Source organism: Diorhabda sublineata, chromosome 4 (genome assembly GCF_026230105.1).
Source record: "Diorhabda sublineata isolate icDioSubl1.1 chromosome 4, icDioSubl1.1, whole genome shotgun sequence".
Lineage (NCBI taxonomy): Eukaryota > Metazoa > Arthropoda > Insecta > Coleoptera > Chrysomelidae > Diorhabda > Diorhabda sublineata.
In genome coordinates, this window is record NC_079477.1 from 1928593 (window position 1) to 1944851 (window position 16259).

A 16259-nucleotide genomic window follows, 5' to 3' on the forward strand; every position below is an offset into this window, starting at 1 on the left:
TAACCCAAATTTAGCGCATTTCCCACGTTCACGAAACCTCAAATGCGCAAACATACGCAAAATAACCCTATTAAAAGCGTTCTCAAATGCTACAGAGGATAAATTCTTTATCAGGATCAATTGAAGCCGATTTAACCCAAATTTAGCGCATTTCCCACGTTCACGAAACCTCAAATGCGCAAACATACGCAAAATAACCCCATTAAAAGCGTTCTCAAATGCTACAGAGGATAAATTCTTTATCAGGATCAATTGAAGCCGATTTAACCCAAATTTAGCGCATTTCCCACGTTCACGAAACCTCAAATGCGCAAACATACGCAAAATAACCCCATTAAAAGCGTTCTCAAATGCTACAGAGGATAAATTCTTTATCAGGATCAATTGAAGCCGATTTAACCCAAATTTAGCGCATTTCCCACGTTCACGAAACCTCAAATGCGCAAACATACGCAAAATAACCCCATTAAAAGCGTTCTCAAATGCTACAGAGGATAAATTCTTTATCAGAATCAATTGAAGCCGATTTAACCCAAATTTAGCGCATTTCCCACGTTCACGAAACCTCAAATGCGCAAACATACGCAAAATAACCCCATTAAAAGCGTTCTCAAATGCTACAGAGGATAAATTCTTTATCAGGATCAATTGAAGTCGATTTAACCCAAATTTAGCGCATTTTTCACGTTCACGAAACCTCAAATGCGCAAACATACGCAAAATAACTCCATTAAAAGCGTTCTCAAATGCTACAGAGGATAAATTCTTTATCAGGATCAATTGAAGCCGATATAACCCAAATTTAGCGCATTTCCCACGTTCACGAAACCTCAAATGCGCAAACATACGCAAAATAACTCCATTAAAAGCGTTCTCAAATGCTACAGAGGATAAATTCTTAATCAGAATCAATTGAAGCCGATTTAACCCAAATTTAGCGCATTTCCCACGTTCACGAAACCTCAAATGCGCAAACATACGCAAAATAACCCCATTAAAAGCGTTCTCAAATGCTACAGAGGATAAATTCTTTATCAGGATCAATTGAAGTCGATTTAACCCAAATTTAGCGCATTTCCCACGTTCTCGAAACCTCAAATGCGCAAACATACGCAAAATAACCCCATTAAAACCGTTCTCAAGTGCTGCAGAGGATAAATTCTTTATCAGGATCAATTGAAGTCGATTTAACCCAAATTTAGCGCATTTCCCACGTTCACGAAACCTCAAATGCGCAAACATACGCAAAATAACCCCATTAAAAGCGTTCTCAAATGCTACAGAGGATAAATTCTTTATCAGGATCAATTGAAGCCGATTTAACCCAAATTTAGCGCATTTTTCACGTTTCCGGAACCCAACATGTACACAATAAGACGAAACTATGCCATTAAAACCATTTCCAGAGTCTTGCAGAAGAAAAAATCCTTTATAAGGCAATAACTTCTCCTGTTTTGGAATAAGGATTCGAATCGAGAAAGCCCGTGCTGAGCTTGGAACTGAGCACACTGATCTTGGATCCTGGACACATCTTCTGAGGAGACATGGAGAAGAAAATACAGATCCCCCATAACGCGAAAAAAAGAAAACTTCAGTCTACAGCTATAGCTGTTGATTCAGAGCTATTTCAGAGCCCTTTCCGTCCTCTGCATCCCAGAGTATTTTCAAAATTTGAAGTTCTAGTTCAGATCTACCGATTAAAACAATTTTTTCAAGGTCGAATCCTTTATTCACTGGACTAAAAACTAAATATTGACAAATCGGGAATACAATAAATAATCGGAAAAAAATCTGGACGAATTCCAGTTACGAAAAACTGTCAATTTTATCACATTTTTTCTATACTTCGTCGGATAATTAAATCCGAAAAACGTTATTTGCTTAGATCATTTTTCACGGCTGATTTATCGGCGCATAAATACCACAAAGAATAACTAACGGCAAAGATTAATGCCGTCATAACTTCCCTACTCTAAAGATCATTATTACGAGAAGCTTTCACCGTAGCCGATGGAACGTTAAATAGAAAATTTAGTTTTAATACCTAACCTAACCTCAAATCTTTTAACGACAGTCGGGCGGCGTTGCCAAACCGCGACCGAAATAAAAGTAAACAGCGTAATCATTGTGATTATTTTACCTAAATCACATCTCAATCGAATGGAATCTTCACATTCTCATCAATCATTTTTTATAGTCTGTTTTGAGAGTCGAAAAATAATTTCCAGTTTCTTAATATCGCATATTCATGAATCTAACCTCAAAATAATACTTGGTGCGAACCATAGAACTGCTAATGGAGAGAGAGAGAGAGAGAGAAATAGAAGTTTTATTGGCGAATAGAAAGAGATAGAACTTGATTTTCTATAATATTAACTCTACGGTACGAACTAGCGTCATCTATGGGAGTCAGAATTTTATTACAATGTTGCCAGTAGTTTTTATGTGTATACAATTTTCCTGCAACGCCTTTTATCTGGATTACGATGGTTTTTTTGGCACTTTTTTTTTAGTTTTCCGCCTAGAAACGCCCCGATCGATTCTAACGGATCGATTCATATCGATAACTACTTTCCAAACAGACTATGCCATTATAGTCAAAATATGCGTATGGACAACAACAAAATATCATATCTGCTTAATATTTTATTAAAATAGACCGACTCATATCGGCAAAAAATATCTTTTAATATCTCTTAAGCCCGGTTTACACGATGCGCTCACAGCAACCGATGGTTTGGTATTTGCCTTGTGTAAACAGTTTTTCAAATCGAGCCAACGCTGCTTATCGACGATAATATAGCGCCCTTCTGTATTTCAAGCACCCTTATATCCCTAGACCTCCGCTCCAGCGTTGCGAATGCGTCTAAACGCATCACGCCAATCACTGACTAACGTGTCTCTTATGGGAGTGTCTTGGAGCTGAATAGAGCTCGGTATAAGCGAAAGTAACTCATCAAAGTTTCCAACAGTAACCTGTACTCACAACGATCTTCTACTCTTAGTTGTTTCAGCAACAAAACGAAAGCTCCGAGTGCAGCTCTATCGCTTAACTTAATTTTCTCACCCAGAGACGTTTTTTTTTTCTATTAAATCAATCAAGTCTTCTCTTAATACTACAGAGATGTCCTTTAAACATATTTTGTCAACAAACTTAGCCGCCGGTTCATTATTTTTCAACTTTAAACGTGTGCACACCCGAAGAGTGCACACTGGAAGAAAAATCCGTTAATAAACAACAAATGTCAGTCCAACGCTGGATTGTCTGGGGGACTGGCATTACTGGCTTCGCGTAAATTCCTCCTTAAACTTTAAACGTGTGCACAGCCGTTGAGTGCACACTCGAAGAAAAATCCGTTAATAAACAACAAATGTCAGTCCAACGCTGGATTGTCTGGGGGACTGGCATTACTGGCTTCGCGTAAATTCCTCCTTAAACTTTAAACGTGTGCACAGCCGTTGAGTGCACACTCGAAGAAAAATCCGTTAATAAACAACAAATGTCAGTCCAACGCTGGATTGTCTGGGGGACTGGCATTACTGGCTTCGCGTAAATTCCTCCTTAAACTTTAAACGTGTGCACAGCCGTTGAGTGCACACTCGAAGAAAAATCCGTTAATAAACAACAAATGTCAGCCCAACGCTGGATTGTCTGGGGGACTGGCATTACTGGCTTCGCGTAAATTCCTCCTTAAACTTTAAACGTGTGCACAGCCGTTGAGTGCACACTCGAAGAAAAATCCGTTAATAAACAACAAATGTCAGTCCAACGCTGGATTGTCTGGGGGACTGGCATTACTGGCTTCGCGTAAATTCCTCCTTAAACTTTAAACGTGTGCACAGCCGTTGAGTGCACATCAGAAGAAAAATCAGTGAATGAACGGCCTCGTTTAAACAACAGAAGTCAGTCCAACGCTGGGTTGTCTGGAGGACTAGCGTCGGCATTACAAGCCTCGTGTGAATCCTGCTTTAAACGTGTACACACCCGAAGAAAAATCCGCGAATCGTTTAAGAAACAAACCTCAGTCCAATGCTGGATTGACTGGAGGACTGGCATTACTGGCTTCGTGTAAATTCCTCCTTAAACTTTAAACGTGTGCACAGCCGTTGAGTGCACACTCGAAGAAAAATCCGTTAATAAACAACAAATGTCAGTCCAACGCTGGCTTGTCTGGAGGACTAGCGTCGGCATTACTGGCCTCGCGTGAATCCCGCTTTAAACGTGTACACACCCGAAGAAAAATCCGCGAATCGTTTAAGAAACAAACCTCAGTCCAATGCTGGATTGACTGGAGGACTGGCATTACTGGCTTCGTGTAAATTCCTCCTTAAACTTTAAACGTGTGCACAGCCGTTGAGTGCACACTCGAAGAAAAATCCGTTAATAAACAACAGAAGTCAGTCCAACGCTGGCTTGTCTGGAGGACTAGCGTCGGCATTGCAGGCCTAGCGTGAATCCCGCTTTAAACGTGTGCACACCAGATGAAAAATCCGTGAATCGTCTAAACAACAAAGGTCAATCCAACGCTGGATTGTCTGGAGGACTGGCATTACTGGCCTCGTATAAATTCCTCCTTAAACTTTAAGCGTGTGCACAGCCGTTGAGTGCACACCAAAAGAAAAATCCGCGAATGAACAGCCTCGTTTAAACAACAGGTGCCAGACCGACTCAGGACTGGCTCCAAAATTACTGGCTTCGTATAAACACTGCTTTATAATATCAATATATAAGATTTACTAAGGACCAATAATTTTTAAGGACTCTTTATGGATATTTAAATCTATTTGTCGTGAGAAATAGTCTTCGATATTAAACGAAACGAATTTTATTCGGTAAATATCGACCCCGTCGCTCGGTTCAATGGATGTCGTTGAGAAGAGAGGATGATCGCGCCCTACATCCATCTTGAGGGTCTTTTATTCGCGCATTTCGAAAGTAAAATGTAAACAAAAACGTATAATGATCAATATCATCACCAAAAATAGATTTAAATACCAACCCGTACCATTTTATTCGTGTCAGCAAGTACCTAGTGAGAATCTTCTGCGTTATTAGTAGAAAAGATTCAGTTTTACATAAAAAAAACGACGTGAATAGATTTTCCCTAACCGAAACAATGTTTTTATCAAATATTTTTCTATTGGCTTTCGATAATTTACAAAAAAAAATGTTGCGAGTTGTTTTTATCGACGAACCCAATTAGGCTCACAATCGGTGGAATATCGTGCCCTAATTTGTTATTGTAATATTCAGGTAACTCTTTAAATACTAGTCATTATTATTAAATCGATTATACAGGGCGTCCGGCTGCGCACGACTATTTAACTAACTTCCCTGTTGCTGGAGACACGTTTTATATACTATCATCGCTTTCCAGAATGTTCGATTTCCTGGAAATCTGTAATTTGTCGTAAACTAACAAAAAAAAAACGGACCGCATCAAACTGTAAATAGACAGTCGTTCCGAATAACCAAATCACCAAATTTGGGACAACGGACGGGCACAACGATCTATGTCAGTTCAAATTAGCACGAGTTTTCCTTCTAATTTCTTGTATCTCACTCCTTCCATAATTCTATATCTTTTGTCCCTCATCTTATATAGTTTTATATAATCGTATCACTTTCTAGAATCTTCGATTTCCTAGAAATCATTCTAAATCTCTTCGACCTCGTCTTATCTTACCAATCATCTCACAGTGAAACAAAGATAGCTGGTTCTTAATAAAGTTGGCCAAATTTTTAAATTTTACACTGTACAGTTCACTTTTCGCTATCTTAACTCGTTTTATATAACGTCATCACTCATCTCAAAAAAATTGTAAACCCACAAAATAAATATTCTTCAAGTAAACGATTAACATAATGAAACAGGACCTGCTCCATTGTCTATTTCAATGGACGAGTTATCGATATTTAAAGAGTTATCTTGAATAAAAATTTGTTCGATGGGAGTTTAGACATAGAACAGAAAGAAGAAAATGGTAATGATTGTAGAGTAAACGGATTGGATGTAAAAATTTTTTTTATCTTCTCCGTTCGATTTCAAAAAGCCTCGTTTTCGGTGAAAAAATTGGATATTAAAAAATATATTATGTCAAAAGTTGAATGTCTGTCTCAAAACTTATAAAAATAAAAAAAATACTGTAATCAATGGCCTAACATTGAAACATGACAATCCACTTTATATAAATAAATCTATAAAATATATGGACGATTGATGTCTATAAATGTTAGTATAGTATTATTATAACATGATACATATAATTAGCTAGTGACAATCTGTATAAATTGGTTACGTTCGTGATTAGTTGAAGCACTCAAACTAAATATTATAGTATTTTCAATATCTATATTATTAAAATAACCTTATCGTATCAAATAAAACAAAAAAAAAAACATTAAAAACTAAAATTCCACTTAACAATAAATCTCAATTCAATTTTATATCGCGATTCCGCTCCAACTTCTCATACTTTTACTCATTCAATTCCTATCATCACAATATTAAATGCGTGGCTCCTTCTTTCTAAGAGATAACCCACATTAGATTTAGATAGACAATTTTATAATTATTATAATAATAATCGAAATCAAACGAGTTTTTATTTATTAATAAGATGAAAATATAATATTGAATACTTACATAATTAATTAAGTAATTAAACCAAATTTTAATAAAATAATAAATAAATCACTTGAATTTCCTAACAAATCTCTTGCAGTTAATTTAGTACTGTTTATAGCCGGTAGCCATCTATTAAAACGTTTTAAGTCCTTTTTGGAAATAAATACATTACATTAATAGATTCTTAATGTTATACACAACATTTATTGAAAATAATTTCACAAAATTAACAACTAACATTGTACATAATCAAAAGGACACAAAACCACGAACACAACAAAATAATAATAAATCATCAACTGTGCAATGTATACCAACATTAAATTATCCAGTTTTGTGTCAAGTTCGCCAACTTCACATATTGTTATACTGACAGATCCATCTAGGGCTGTAAACTTTAATTATAAAAATGATTCGACCTTGAGCCATCTGTGTGGAACGTCTATAAAATAGGTGAATAAACAACTTTGTTACGGGGGGAATAAGAAAAGTACACTGCTGCAAGTAGTGTAAACAGCTTGAATTTTTTATTAAAACGAGCCGGGTTGTTACATAGGTATTAAAAATACTATTGTATATGTACAGCGACGTTTTCACGGTACATTTGGCAGTAATAATTACTGGAAACTAATAAGTTTCTTACTTTTCACACACTTTTTTACATCTAAAGTCCTGCGACTTCTTGTATACAAGTTAATATCGATAAATTTGGAAAAAACCTAACCTAACTTTGATTAGAAGTGGCGTTGACCCTATTTTTGCTCATAAAAAATCGAAAAATTAATATTTTTAGGTTGGGTTTTGTGTTGTAAAAATTGTTTTATATGAAAATACAACTAAAATCATCACGAAAAACATATAAAAAGGTCTAAGACGTAAAAAAACTAATCTAACCTAACCTACAAAAATTTGTGAAAACAAAATAATTAAAACTCATAATTTTCCAATGTTTTATTACCAAAAATGATTCCACAATCAAAGATTCGCCTTCATATCTTCAAAATATATCAAAAATTCAATTTTGCTTAAGGATATTGGCATTAATACATTTAAATATGGTACTGCCAAAGTGTCGTGGGACACTCCGTATATATTGAAATGAAAATTCGAATATTTGTAATTTTGTACAACACATGTTCAATTTTTGTGTGCTTTCATAAGAATTGACGTAACTTATTTGAAATATTCATTATATAACAGATATATATATAAAATAATCATTTAATGCTATCTATTATATTTACTTTAAAATAATTTTTCATAAAAGCTTGACTGCTAATTTGGAAAATTTTTATTGTTTAAACTGAACATGAAATAGTTTCCACGCTTTTTCAGATTTTCAACTGGATTTGTGTAAACTTAATATAGAAGGTGTTAGATTTAGTGTCAAAAATATGTTTTTAAAGAAAACTCTTAACGTATTTAGAAAAAAAAAGACTTGGCTGCTGGACGGTCTAAAGTCTACATTAAGCAATTTCTTATAAATGGACTTCAATTTATTTGATCTATAATCAATAGAATTTATTTTACTTCCAAAACTGTTTCTATATTCTAAAACAGAAAAATAAAATAATTCCCTTCCAAACATTTCATGCCACGACGTCATTATGTTTAAAGTAAAATGCAATTTGTCTTGAGAAGTACAACAAATACCTAAATAGAGGGACCCACTTGTAGACTCAGTTAGTTTATGCAACCAATTTACACTGGTTGACATGCATATCGGTAAGAAAGTTTTCTACTTCAAACAATCATAAAAAAATGGATTTATTATATTTCACTTTGTAATTAAGGAATTGTCATTATCTAATTTTCGAAATTCTAAATACGTTAGAACAATTATAACCGTATAGATTTTAAAGTAGACATTTCTGTGAGAATGCATTATGTTTTTATGGAGCACAACTTTATATACAATGAATATTTAATCATATCGTGAACAACTTATTTACCAGGAAAACTGAATTTGGTTTTAAACCGATTCTACAGAGTGTGATCGAAATATAGTTTCTAAAAACGTCTTTAAATATCGTCAATTTTAAATTGAATGGAGTTTTTTCTTTTCAAGTTTCACACATTTATACTATAAATAGACAATATTTTTCTCATTTTAAAGAAGAAAGATCATTTTTAAATGGGCATCAGCTGATTTATACAATTTGTTAGATTGATCATTATACTTTTATAACCATAACCTCAAATGAGGATTTTTTTCTCATTGCTGAAGGAAAGAAACACCACTCGTGAATTTTTGTTTATAAATTTATTACTTTTATTGTTTATAGAATTTCTCAAAATGGCACAATTTCAAAATAAATAAAGTTGGAAATTTATTAGTTGTAATCTTGTTAGGAGAAAAACAAATTCAAAAAATATTAAAAGTTTGTGTCAACAGACGTCAGGTCTAGCTTCCCAGCCCAATTAATCTTAACTATGTTGTTAAATATTTGAAATGCACTTATTCATATAAATACAGGAGGAAGAGACTTGAATATCTACACGAACCTACCAAAAATGGGCACAAGAATAGGATTTTAACAACTACTACTTTTTACAATTTTTACCACTTTTTTATTGTTTTCGAAGTACACCTTATGGATGTGTGGTCTTTTTATATAAGAAAAACACTTTAAACAGGTATATTATTTCACTATTTAAACTAAAATTTCAAATAACACTTTGTAATGTTTATAAAACAACAAAATTAGTTCGTATTCTGGTTTTATTGTTCACTTCTATTAAAGTTTGAAAGAAAATTAACAGATGTCGCCCACTTCGTAATTTTCGCAAATACCAACATTAAATTATCAATTTATGTGTCAAAACTTTATATAAAGTTATGCTGGCAGATCCATCTAGGGCTCTGAATTTTAATTACAAAAATGATTCGACCTTGGACAATCTGTGTGAAACGTCTATAAAAAAAATATTTCGAAATACTCTGTAGAATTGTCGTTTTATTGGTTATTAAAACAATGAATCTTGCGGGCAAGATATACCAGTTTTACATTACAAATATCGATTGTGATTGAACAATTAAAACATATTTGTTGTGTATTGTTCTTTTTTTTTTAATATTTACTTTGGATCTACAGCAACGATGCTTTGACTAAAAGTATATCTACGTTGCTGGTAAATCCTATCAAGCATAATTCTAATTATCTAAATAGATTTAAGGGAAAATATCATTGGTGATTATCCAGTGCAAAATGTGTATAGTAGCAAAAATATTATTTTAATAATAAAATCTATTTCAGCATAAATGTGTTATCATATCCGAATTATTTTTGTTATATTAACGCCATAGGTGTACTGTACTATATGTAAAAGAGTAAAAATAATAAAACATGAGTATATTTCAAATTTTTGATCATTTCAATCCTTCCTTAGTAATAACTATGACAATAAAGCTTTAAAAATCTCAACACTTGTTAATGATCACGGCTTGCCCCATTATCTTCATAAAGATGTAAGTTTTGCCAAATAAAGGGACAACGACTCTATATTTTGGACAACAGTTCTACTGTGGCCTCATTACATCTCACATCAACAAAGAAATGAAAGGAAGCCTAAATGATGATATAGAGTCTTACTGGAGGAGGTCCAAGAGAATGGAAAAGTCTTTACTAGATGTCGAGAAATGAGATGAAGCTGGTGGTCAGTTTTCTGATCTCATCAAATACCACCTTAAGACAATGGGTATGGCAAAACTGCAAGCTTAGATACACAAAATAACAAGAAAAGAAGCCACATTTTGAAGGAGTCCACTTACTTTTGAGAAAAATTAATAGGATGCAGTCATGAATATGATATTTCTTAGGTAATAAGTGCAAGATGACTGAAAATTCTGCTAAATATTTATTAAAATAATTATTCCTAAATAAAACTTCACTTATAAATCACAATTTTCTTGATTATTACCAGTTTTGGACTGTGACAAAAAAGCTAAATGTCCCTTCGGACATCTATTAGCATAATGTCCTTTAGTACCACATTTGTAACAAGTAACATCTTCCAGTCTTTTCGGTAGCATCTTCTGTAAATATGAATTTTGAGCAGCAATTTCTGGATTAACTTCAGGTCCTTTGTCTTTATCATCAGTTTGAATAAATTGTACTTTAGTAGGATCGACCATTTTGTTACAGTGAATAGCTTTGTGACCGTGTTCCCCACAAAAATGACAAATAATAACAGGTGTTTTCTTTTGTTCTTTCAGTTGGTCTGGAGGTGCTGGAAGCTCAAATCTTGGATGCATATATTTACATTTAGGTCCATCCGGGCAAAATCCGGCTAAATAATTAGTACACAATACTCTCCTCACATGTCTATGTCTACAATGTGGACCATGTCTACAGAAACCACGGTCGTACCAAGGACAATCTTTTATTTTACTTTCGGGATCAATGTGTAGGAAGGGGCATTCTTTATTATGACATGCATTGAATCTCGAATAAAAATAACACTCTGGCATCTTTGTCATATCATATTCGTGTAAGAATTCGCACTGATCTCCTTTTTTACACAGTCCTCTTAACCAATGTTTACAAACAATTGTCCTGTCACCTCTAACGTGTCTAAAGGGACATTGAGGACCTTTAGAGCAGCCATTAGGTGCAGTGAAAAATAAGCAAACCGCCGCTGTAGATTCTAAAAGGAAGAAATTTCGTAAAATAAATGATTAATATTTAAAAAACAATTATTACTTACTGTCCATGCCGTTAAATGGTAATGGAAGAGCTCCATACTGTTCTTCTAATGCTACTTCTATATCAAATTTAATATGATCAACATTTGCTATTAGACACTCCATTTTATATATGATCCTATTTTATATAGTCAACAATAATTATTTAGAACTTAAGGATATTGTCAATAATGTCAGCAATGACAATATGTCATTGTTGTCATTTTTTACATTAACAAGGTAAGCAACATAATTTACATTTTTGCATTTAGGGTTACATAACATATATTCTATAATAGTTCATAGGTTCGTTCCAATCATAAAATTGAAAGGTAAAAGTTCGTTTCAATATACGAGTCTGGATCGGTTATTGGAAAAGTTTATAAACATTTTCTGAGCAATATCCGGCTATAGTAACAGTACTTGCTATTAACCAAGTATCGAAAAGACCGAAAACGATTCTCAAACGATACTTAAGTCGCTTGGAACGCAAAAGAGAATCGTTTATATAACTATAAGCCCCGATTGGAACAGTCACCGTACGTAAATTTAATTCAATTCAATGGTTGGAACGAACCTATAAGAAACGCATCAAATAACTGTTCCAAGTACGGTCCAAATTAGCGGGTTGGAACAAAATGATAAAACAAAAATGATAAATAGTAGAAAACGATATCAAAAAGAGACCTGAACTTATGCAAAAATATTATTTCAATTTTAAATCTGTATGGTAAGTAAAATATTGTATACAGAGTGAAAGAATATATCTAGTCTCTAAATACGGAGGTTGTTTTAAAATTATTAATCTAAAAGATTTGTGGATTGATGAATCGTATCGATTATAAAACTTTTGTATTGCGTTAATTGGTTTTTTAACAATATTTATTATTACAATTATAGAAATTTCAAGACAATTTAATAAAAAATGTGTTGCTAGTACAGAATGGAGTTTTTATTTGTCTTCTTTTAAGAATATCGGCGATCTTGTTGAATTTCTAGAAAGGTGGTTTAGGAAAATCAATTTGGGATATATAACAAGATATAACATCTTGTTATGGGAACCTGTTGGGTGACTACATATATTCGTTTTTCTTTCAATCAAGGAGAATGAATTAAATAGGAGTGCTTAATACATCGCTGTGTTGCTTTTCCTTAATACTTCGAATTTCTTTTTTGTGTGGCTCTTCTTATTCCTTTTTTTTCTAATTGGACCAAAGCAAAATGCCAAAAAAATCGAATAGAATGATTAATTAATAAACATCATCAGAATATGCTTACGAATAGAGTATGTGCCAGCAACATTGGCAGGATTCTGAATTAGTGCGTTTCTCTTAAGAGTACCAGTTATAATCTAGCATTAGTAGACATCTGATCAAAAGTTTACAATAAAACGAAATAGTAACTATAGAAATATTATTTATTTAATAAATAAACAATAATATTGAATATTATAATTTAATTTTTCTAGCGTTTAATTTATTTTTTTCTTTTGTGGTAGTTTGAATTTTTTTGTTGATGTGACTCTTAGCCTCTTCCTGCAGCTGTGTAAAGAATTGTTTAGAACTTATCTTTTTACTATTCTTCTGTTCCATCTACAACAAAAAGTAATAAATTTATTATCAAATAAATGAAATGTATTCCTCACCATTTTCGTATTTCTATGTTTAAGAACTGCATTATCGTCTTTCTTCTTGCCATTAGATAACATATTTTTACTAATAAGAACATGGTGTTTCTTTTGCTTCAGCTTCTTTTTCCTTCTTTCCCTCTTTTTATCCGTTTTAGTCTTTTCGCTATCACCTAAAACACAACCGTTCCATAAATATATATATAGAATTTCATAATAAAAACAAATTCTTACCAAGAATATCTCCTTTCGGTTTATTTCTAATCTCTTCTGGAGCTAGAAGAGATGCTTCGGTCGAAGTAACTGGAGCTACTTCTTCTATAGTAATCGCTGGCAAATTATTAATTATTTTCATTTCGGGTATAGCGGGTTTCGGGGTGAAATGGAAGTTTGAAAGTGCATCTAGTTTATTAAATAAATCACGCATCATAGTTTTTATTTCTTTATGTAACTCTGGTTCTTCTTCATCTTTATCAGCATTAGTAGGATCTTAAAATAAATTATACATTATGTACTTACCAGGTATAAAATAAATGACATTATATCATTTCTACAATTTTTCCTTTATTTAAACAATTTTTTTTGTCCTGTCGAAAGTCCTTGAAAGATTAGTACTACAAATAATAAACTCAGTTCCAAACACTGAAGAGGTTGGATTTGGGATTCAATTTAACAACAAATCCACAGGATAAGCCACACAAATCAATCGAGCACTCAAAGAAAAAAAATTAATAAAAGCAGGGGAGCGTCTTGGGGCCATTTTTATATTTATTATAAACCAGCAAATAAAAAAAACCACCATGGTTCTTATTAACAAGCAACGAAAGTCCAGTAGCAGCTTCCAGTATTCTGTAGACACATTCCCTGAAATTTGGAAGGGGGTCATGACCACCCCTTGAAACCGTGTGTGATTGAACTGTTGGCACAAGACTCTAGAAATGGGGAGAAGAAAGGAAGGTGAAAAACATCAGGATAAGGATGATCCTTTAATTTCCAAATTGTGGGAAATAAATGGGGTCTCGAACTGAATGAACCACAACCAATCTAATTTGAGGTTTTCTATACATAACTTACCTAAGGCAGCTTGTTCTTCAAGATATTCCTTCTCGTAAATCTGAGCTAATGAATGTTTGCTTTTTTCTTGGTCCAAAGTGAGTTTCTTTTTGTATTCTAATGGAGTTAGAAGGGGTTTTTCCTTCCTGATAACACTATCAAAAGCTTTATCTTTGATTCGTTGCCTTATTATAGAATCCAGTTGCATGGTAGTGGTTTCTGTTATAACTGGAGCTAAAACGGAATCAATGATTATGAAATATGATTTATTAAAATTTGAATAGACGTACCTGGTCTAGATGTCATATCGAATTCTAAAATTTCTTCTAATAACGAATTTTGTGGTCTATTCTCTGCTAAAATTTCTCCTTTCAACGTCCACGGTTTGTCACTAATAGCATTCTCTTCTAGTTCTCCAATTTTCTTCTCAAGTCTTTCTTGTCTCAATTCCAATGTAGATTTTTGCTCTGGATGATTTGGTATTTCTTCGTCAGGGTAGTTTTGTTCTTCAATGTCCATCTGTTCAAAAAATTTATTTCTTTTTGTTTTTTTTTCTCCTTCAGGATTATTAGCTCTGAAGAAATCTTTGAATTTTGCTGTACGACTCTTGTCGTTTTCTTCATCTGATTCTTCCTCAAATAGATCTATACTATCTTCTTCTTCGTCGGATTCCGAATCTTCTTCTTGTTTCTTAGAGTTCTTTTCTGTATGCTGCTCCTTCTTTTCTTCAGTTTTCAAAAAATTTTCCATTTCGTCCAGCTTGAAAAAATCGTCATCTACTACCGATTCTTTCTTAGAAGTGAAATTTTCTTTAGTTGAAGAATTCAATTCATTTTCTGAATGGCTATCAGTATCGTCACAATCTTGTTTATCTAATAGTTCATTTGTTATAGATATATCAGAGTGATTATCCTTTTCTTCTTCATTTTTATCATCTTCACTTTCTTCCTCTTCATTTAAACTTTCCAAATTCGAAAATACTAATTTTTCTTTATTTATTAATAATTTGGGAATACTGTGTACAGATTTTGTAAGGACACTATTATTTTGTAGTTCAATCTCTTGCCAAATTTGTTCAGTATCAAAATTTTTAATATGTAATTTTGGCAATCCTTTTGAATTTGCCAATTTTTTTTCTTGTTTTTTTAGAAAATCATAAAAATCTTTTAAATTTGTCTTTATTGATTCAGGAAGATTCTCATCAGCACTGTAATATTAAAATGGCTTCGTAAAAACCCAAAAAATATATTTGAAAAATTGTCAAAATAATTATTCTCTTGTAGAGAGCCCATAGAGTCCCAAAATTGATTGATATTATAAAATTGTGCCAAATTACAACTTTCATAAACAAATTATTCATAAACAGTGAGTGAAATAATCAAATTTCTCATTTGGACGAAATCGTAATATGATAAGTCCAAGCAAAGAAAAAGCAAAAGATAGAAAATTAAAGAGATGAATTGGTTCAGAAACATGATTCGCACTTATAATGTACAAAACTACTTTATGAATCATTCTATAGTCCTTTAATTTCAAATATTATGTATCAAATATATTTCAAATTTTTCCGTATACTAGTTCAAATAAATAGAGAAAAGTAAAATAAATTAGTCCTTTACTATACAAATGAACACAACTAATTAAAACATTCTATATCATTATCTATTAAAGAACTTACCTCAAAAACTGTTCTGGTTTTTTTGTTAGCTGTTGAAAATCTTTAAAAAATATCTCCAATTCATTCATTTCGTTAAATTATATTTTGTTCGGAGAATAATTACTTTGTTTTAATTCCACAGGTTCATCAATTTCATTTAAACATATTGATGTATACCACTATTTATTAAAAGTTTGATAGTTTTCAGTAAAGCTCTGTACATTTATTTTGAATATATGATAAACTAAATTAGAATCAATTCATAATTACATTCGTGGACCGGTTAATTTAAAGATAGTCAACAAACTTTTTCAATATAAGCACGTGTTTCACAAGTAATGTCAGATGCATTGACTTTGACACATAGATAACTTTTATACGGATGCTTTGACAAACCACAGACTAAACTGTTGACACTTTTAGCAATGTTAAATATTATTAGCTTTATATTTGTTATTATGAAAATATAAAATATAGATTCTCAAAAATATTTAGTAGAAAATGGAATTAAAAATAATATTAAATATAAAACGAAAGTTTTAGAGATTTTTTATCATAGAAATAAAATTAATTGTGTTCTATGGTTTTATGTATTTTATCAATGTTCTG

At 32.5% G+C, this 16259-nt stretch overlaps 2 protein-coding genes across 2 annotated transcripts; both read right to left on the reverse strand.

Moving 5' to 3' along the window:
* Window positions 1-5365: 5365 nt before the first annotated feature.
* Window positions 5366-11518, reverse strand: LOC130443518 (cleavage and polyadenylation specificity factor subunit 4). Its single transcript, XM_056778211.1, has 2 exons — window positions 11337-11518; window positions 5366-11276 (listed from the first exon to the last, which is right to left on the reverse strand). The coding sequence occupies exons 1-2, from the start codon at window positions 11437-11439 to the stop codon at window positions 10522-10524; spliced, it is 858 nt and encodes a 285-aa protein (XP_056634189.1). The 5' UTR covers window positions 11440-11518; the 3' UTR covers window positions 5366-10521.
* Window positions 11519-12737: 1219 nt separating this feature from the next.
* On the reverse strand, window positions 12738-16074 carry LOC130443519 (U3 small nucleolar ribonucleoprotein protein MPP10). Its single transcript, XM_056778212.1, has 6 exons — window positions 15672-16074; window positions 14284-15200; window positions 14015-14227; window positions 13175-13429; window positions 12959-13113; window positions 12738-12905 (listed from the first exon to the last, which is right to left on the reverse strand). The coding sequence occupies exons 1-6, from the start codon at window positions 15737-15739 to the stop codon at window positions 12762-12764; spliced, it is 1752 nt and encodes a 583-aa protein (XP_056634190.1). The 5' UTR covers window positions 15740-16074; the 3' UTR covers window positions 12738-12761.
* Between the last annotated feature and the right edge of the window lie 185 nt (window positions 16075-16259).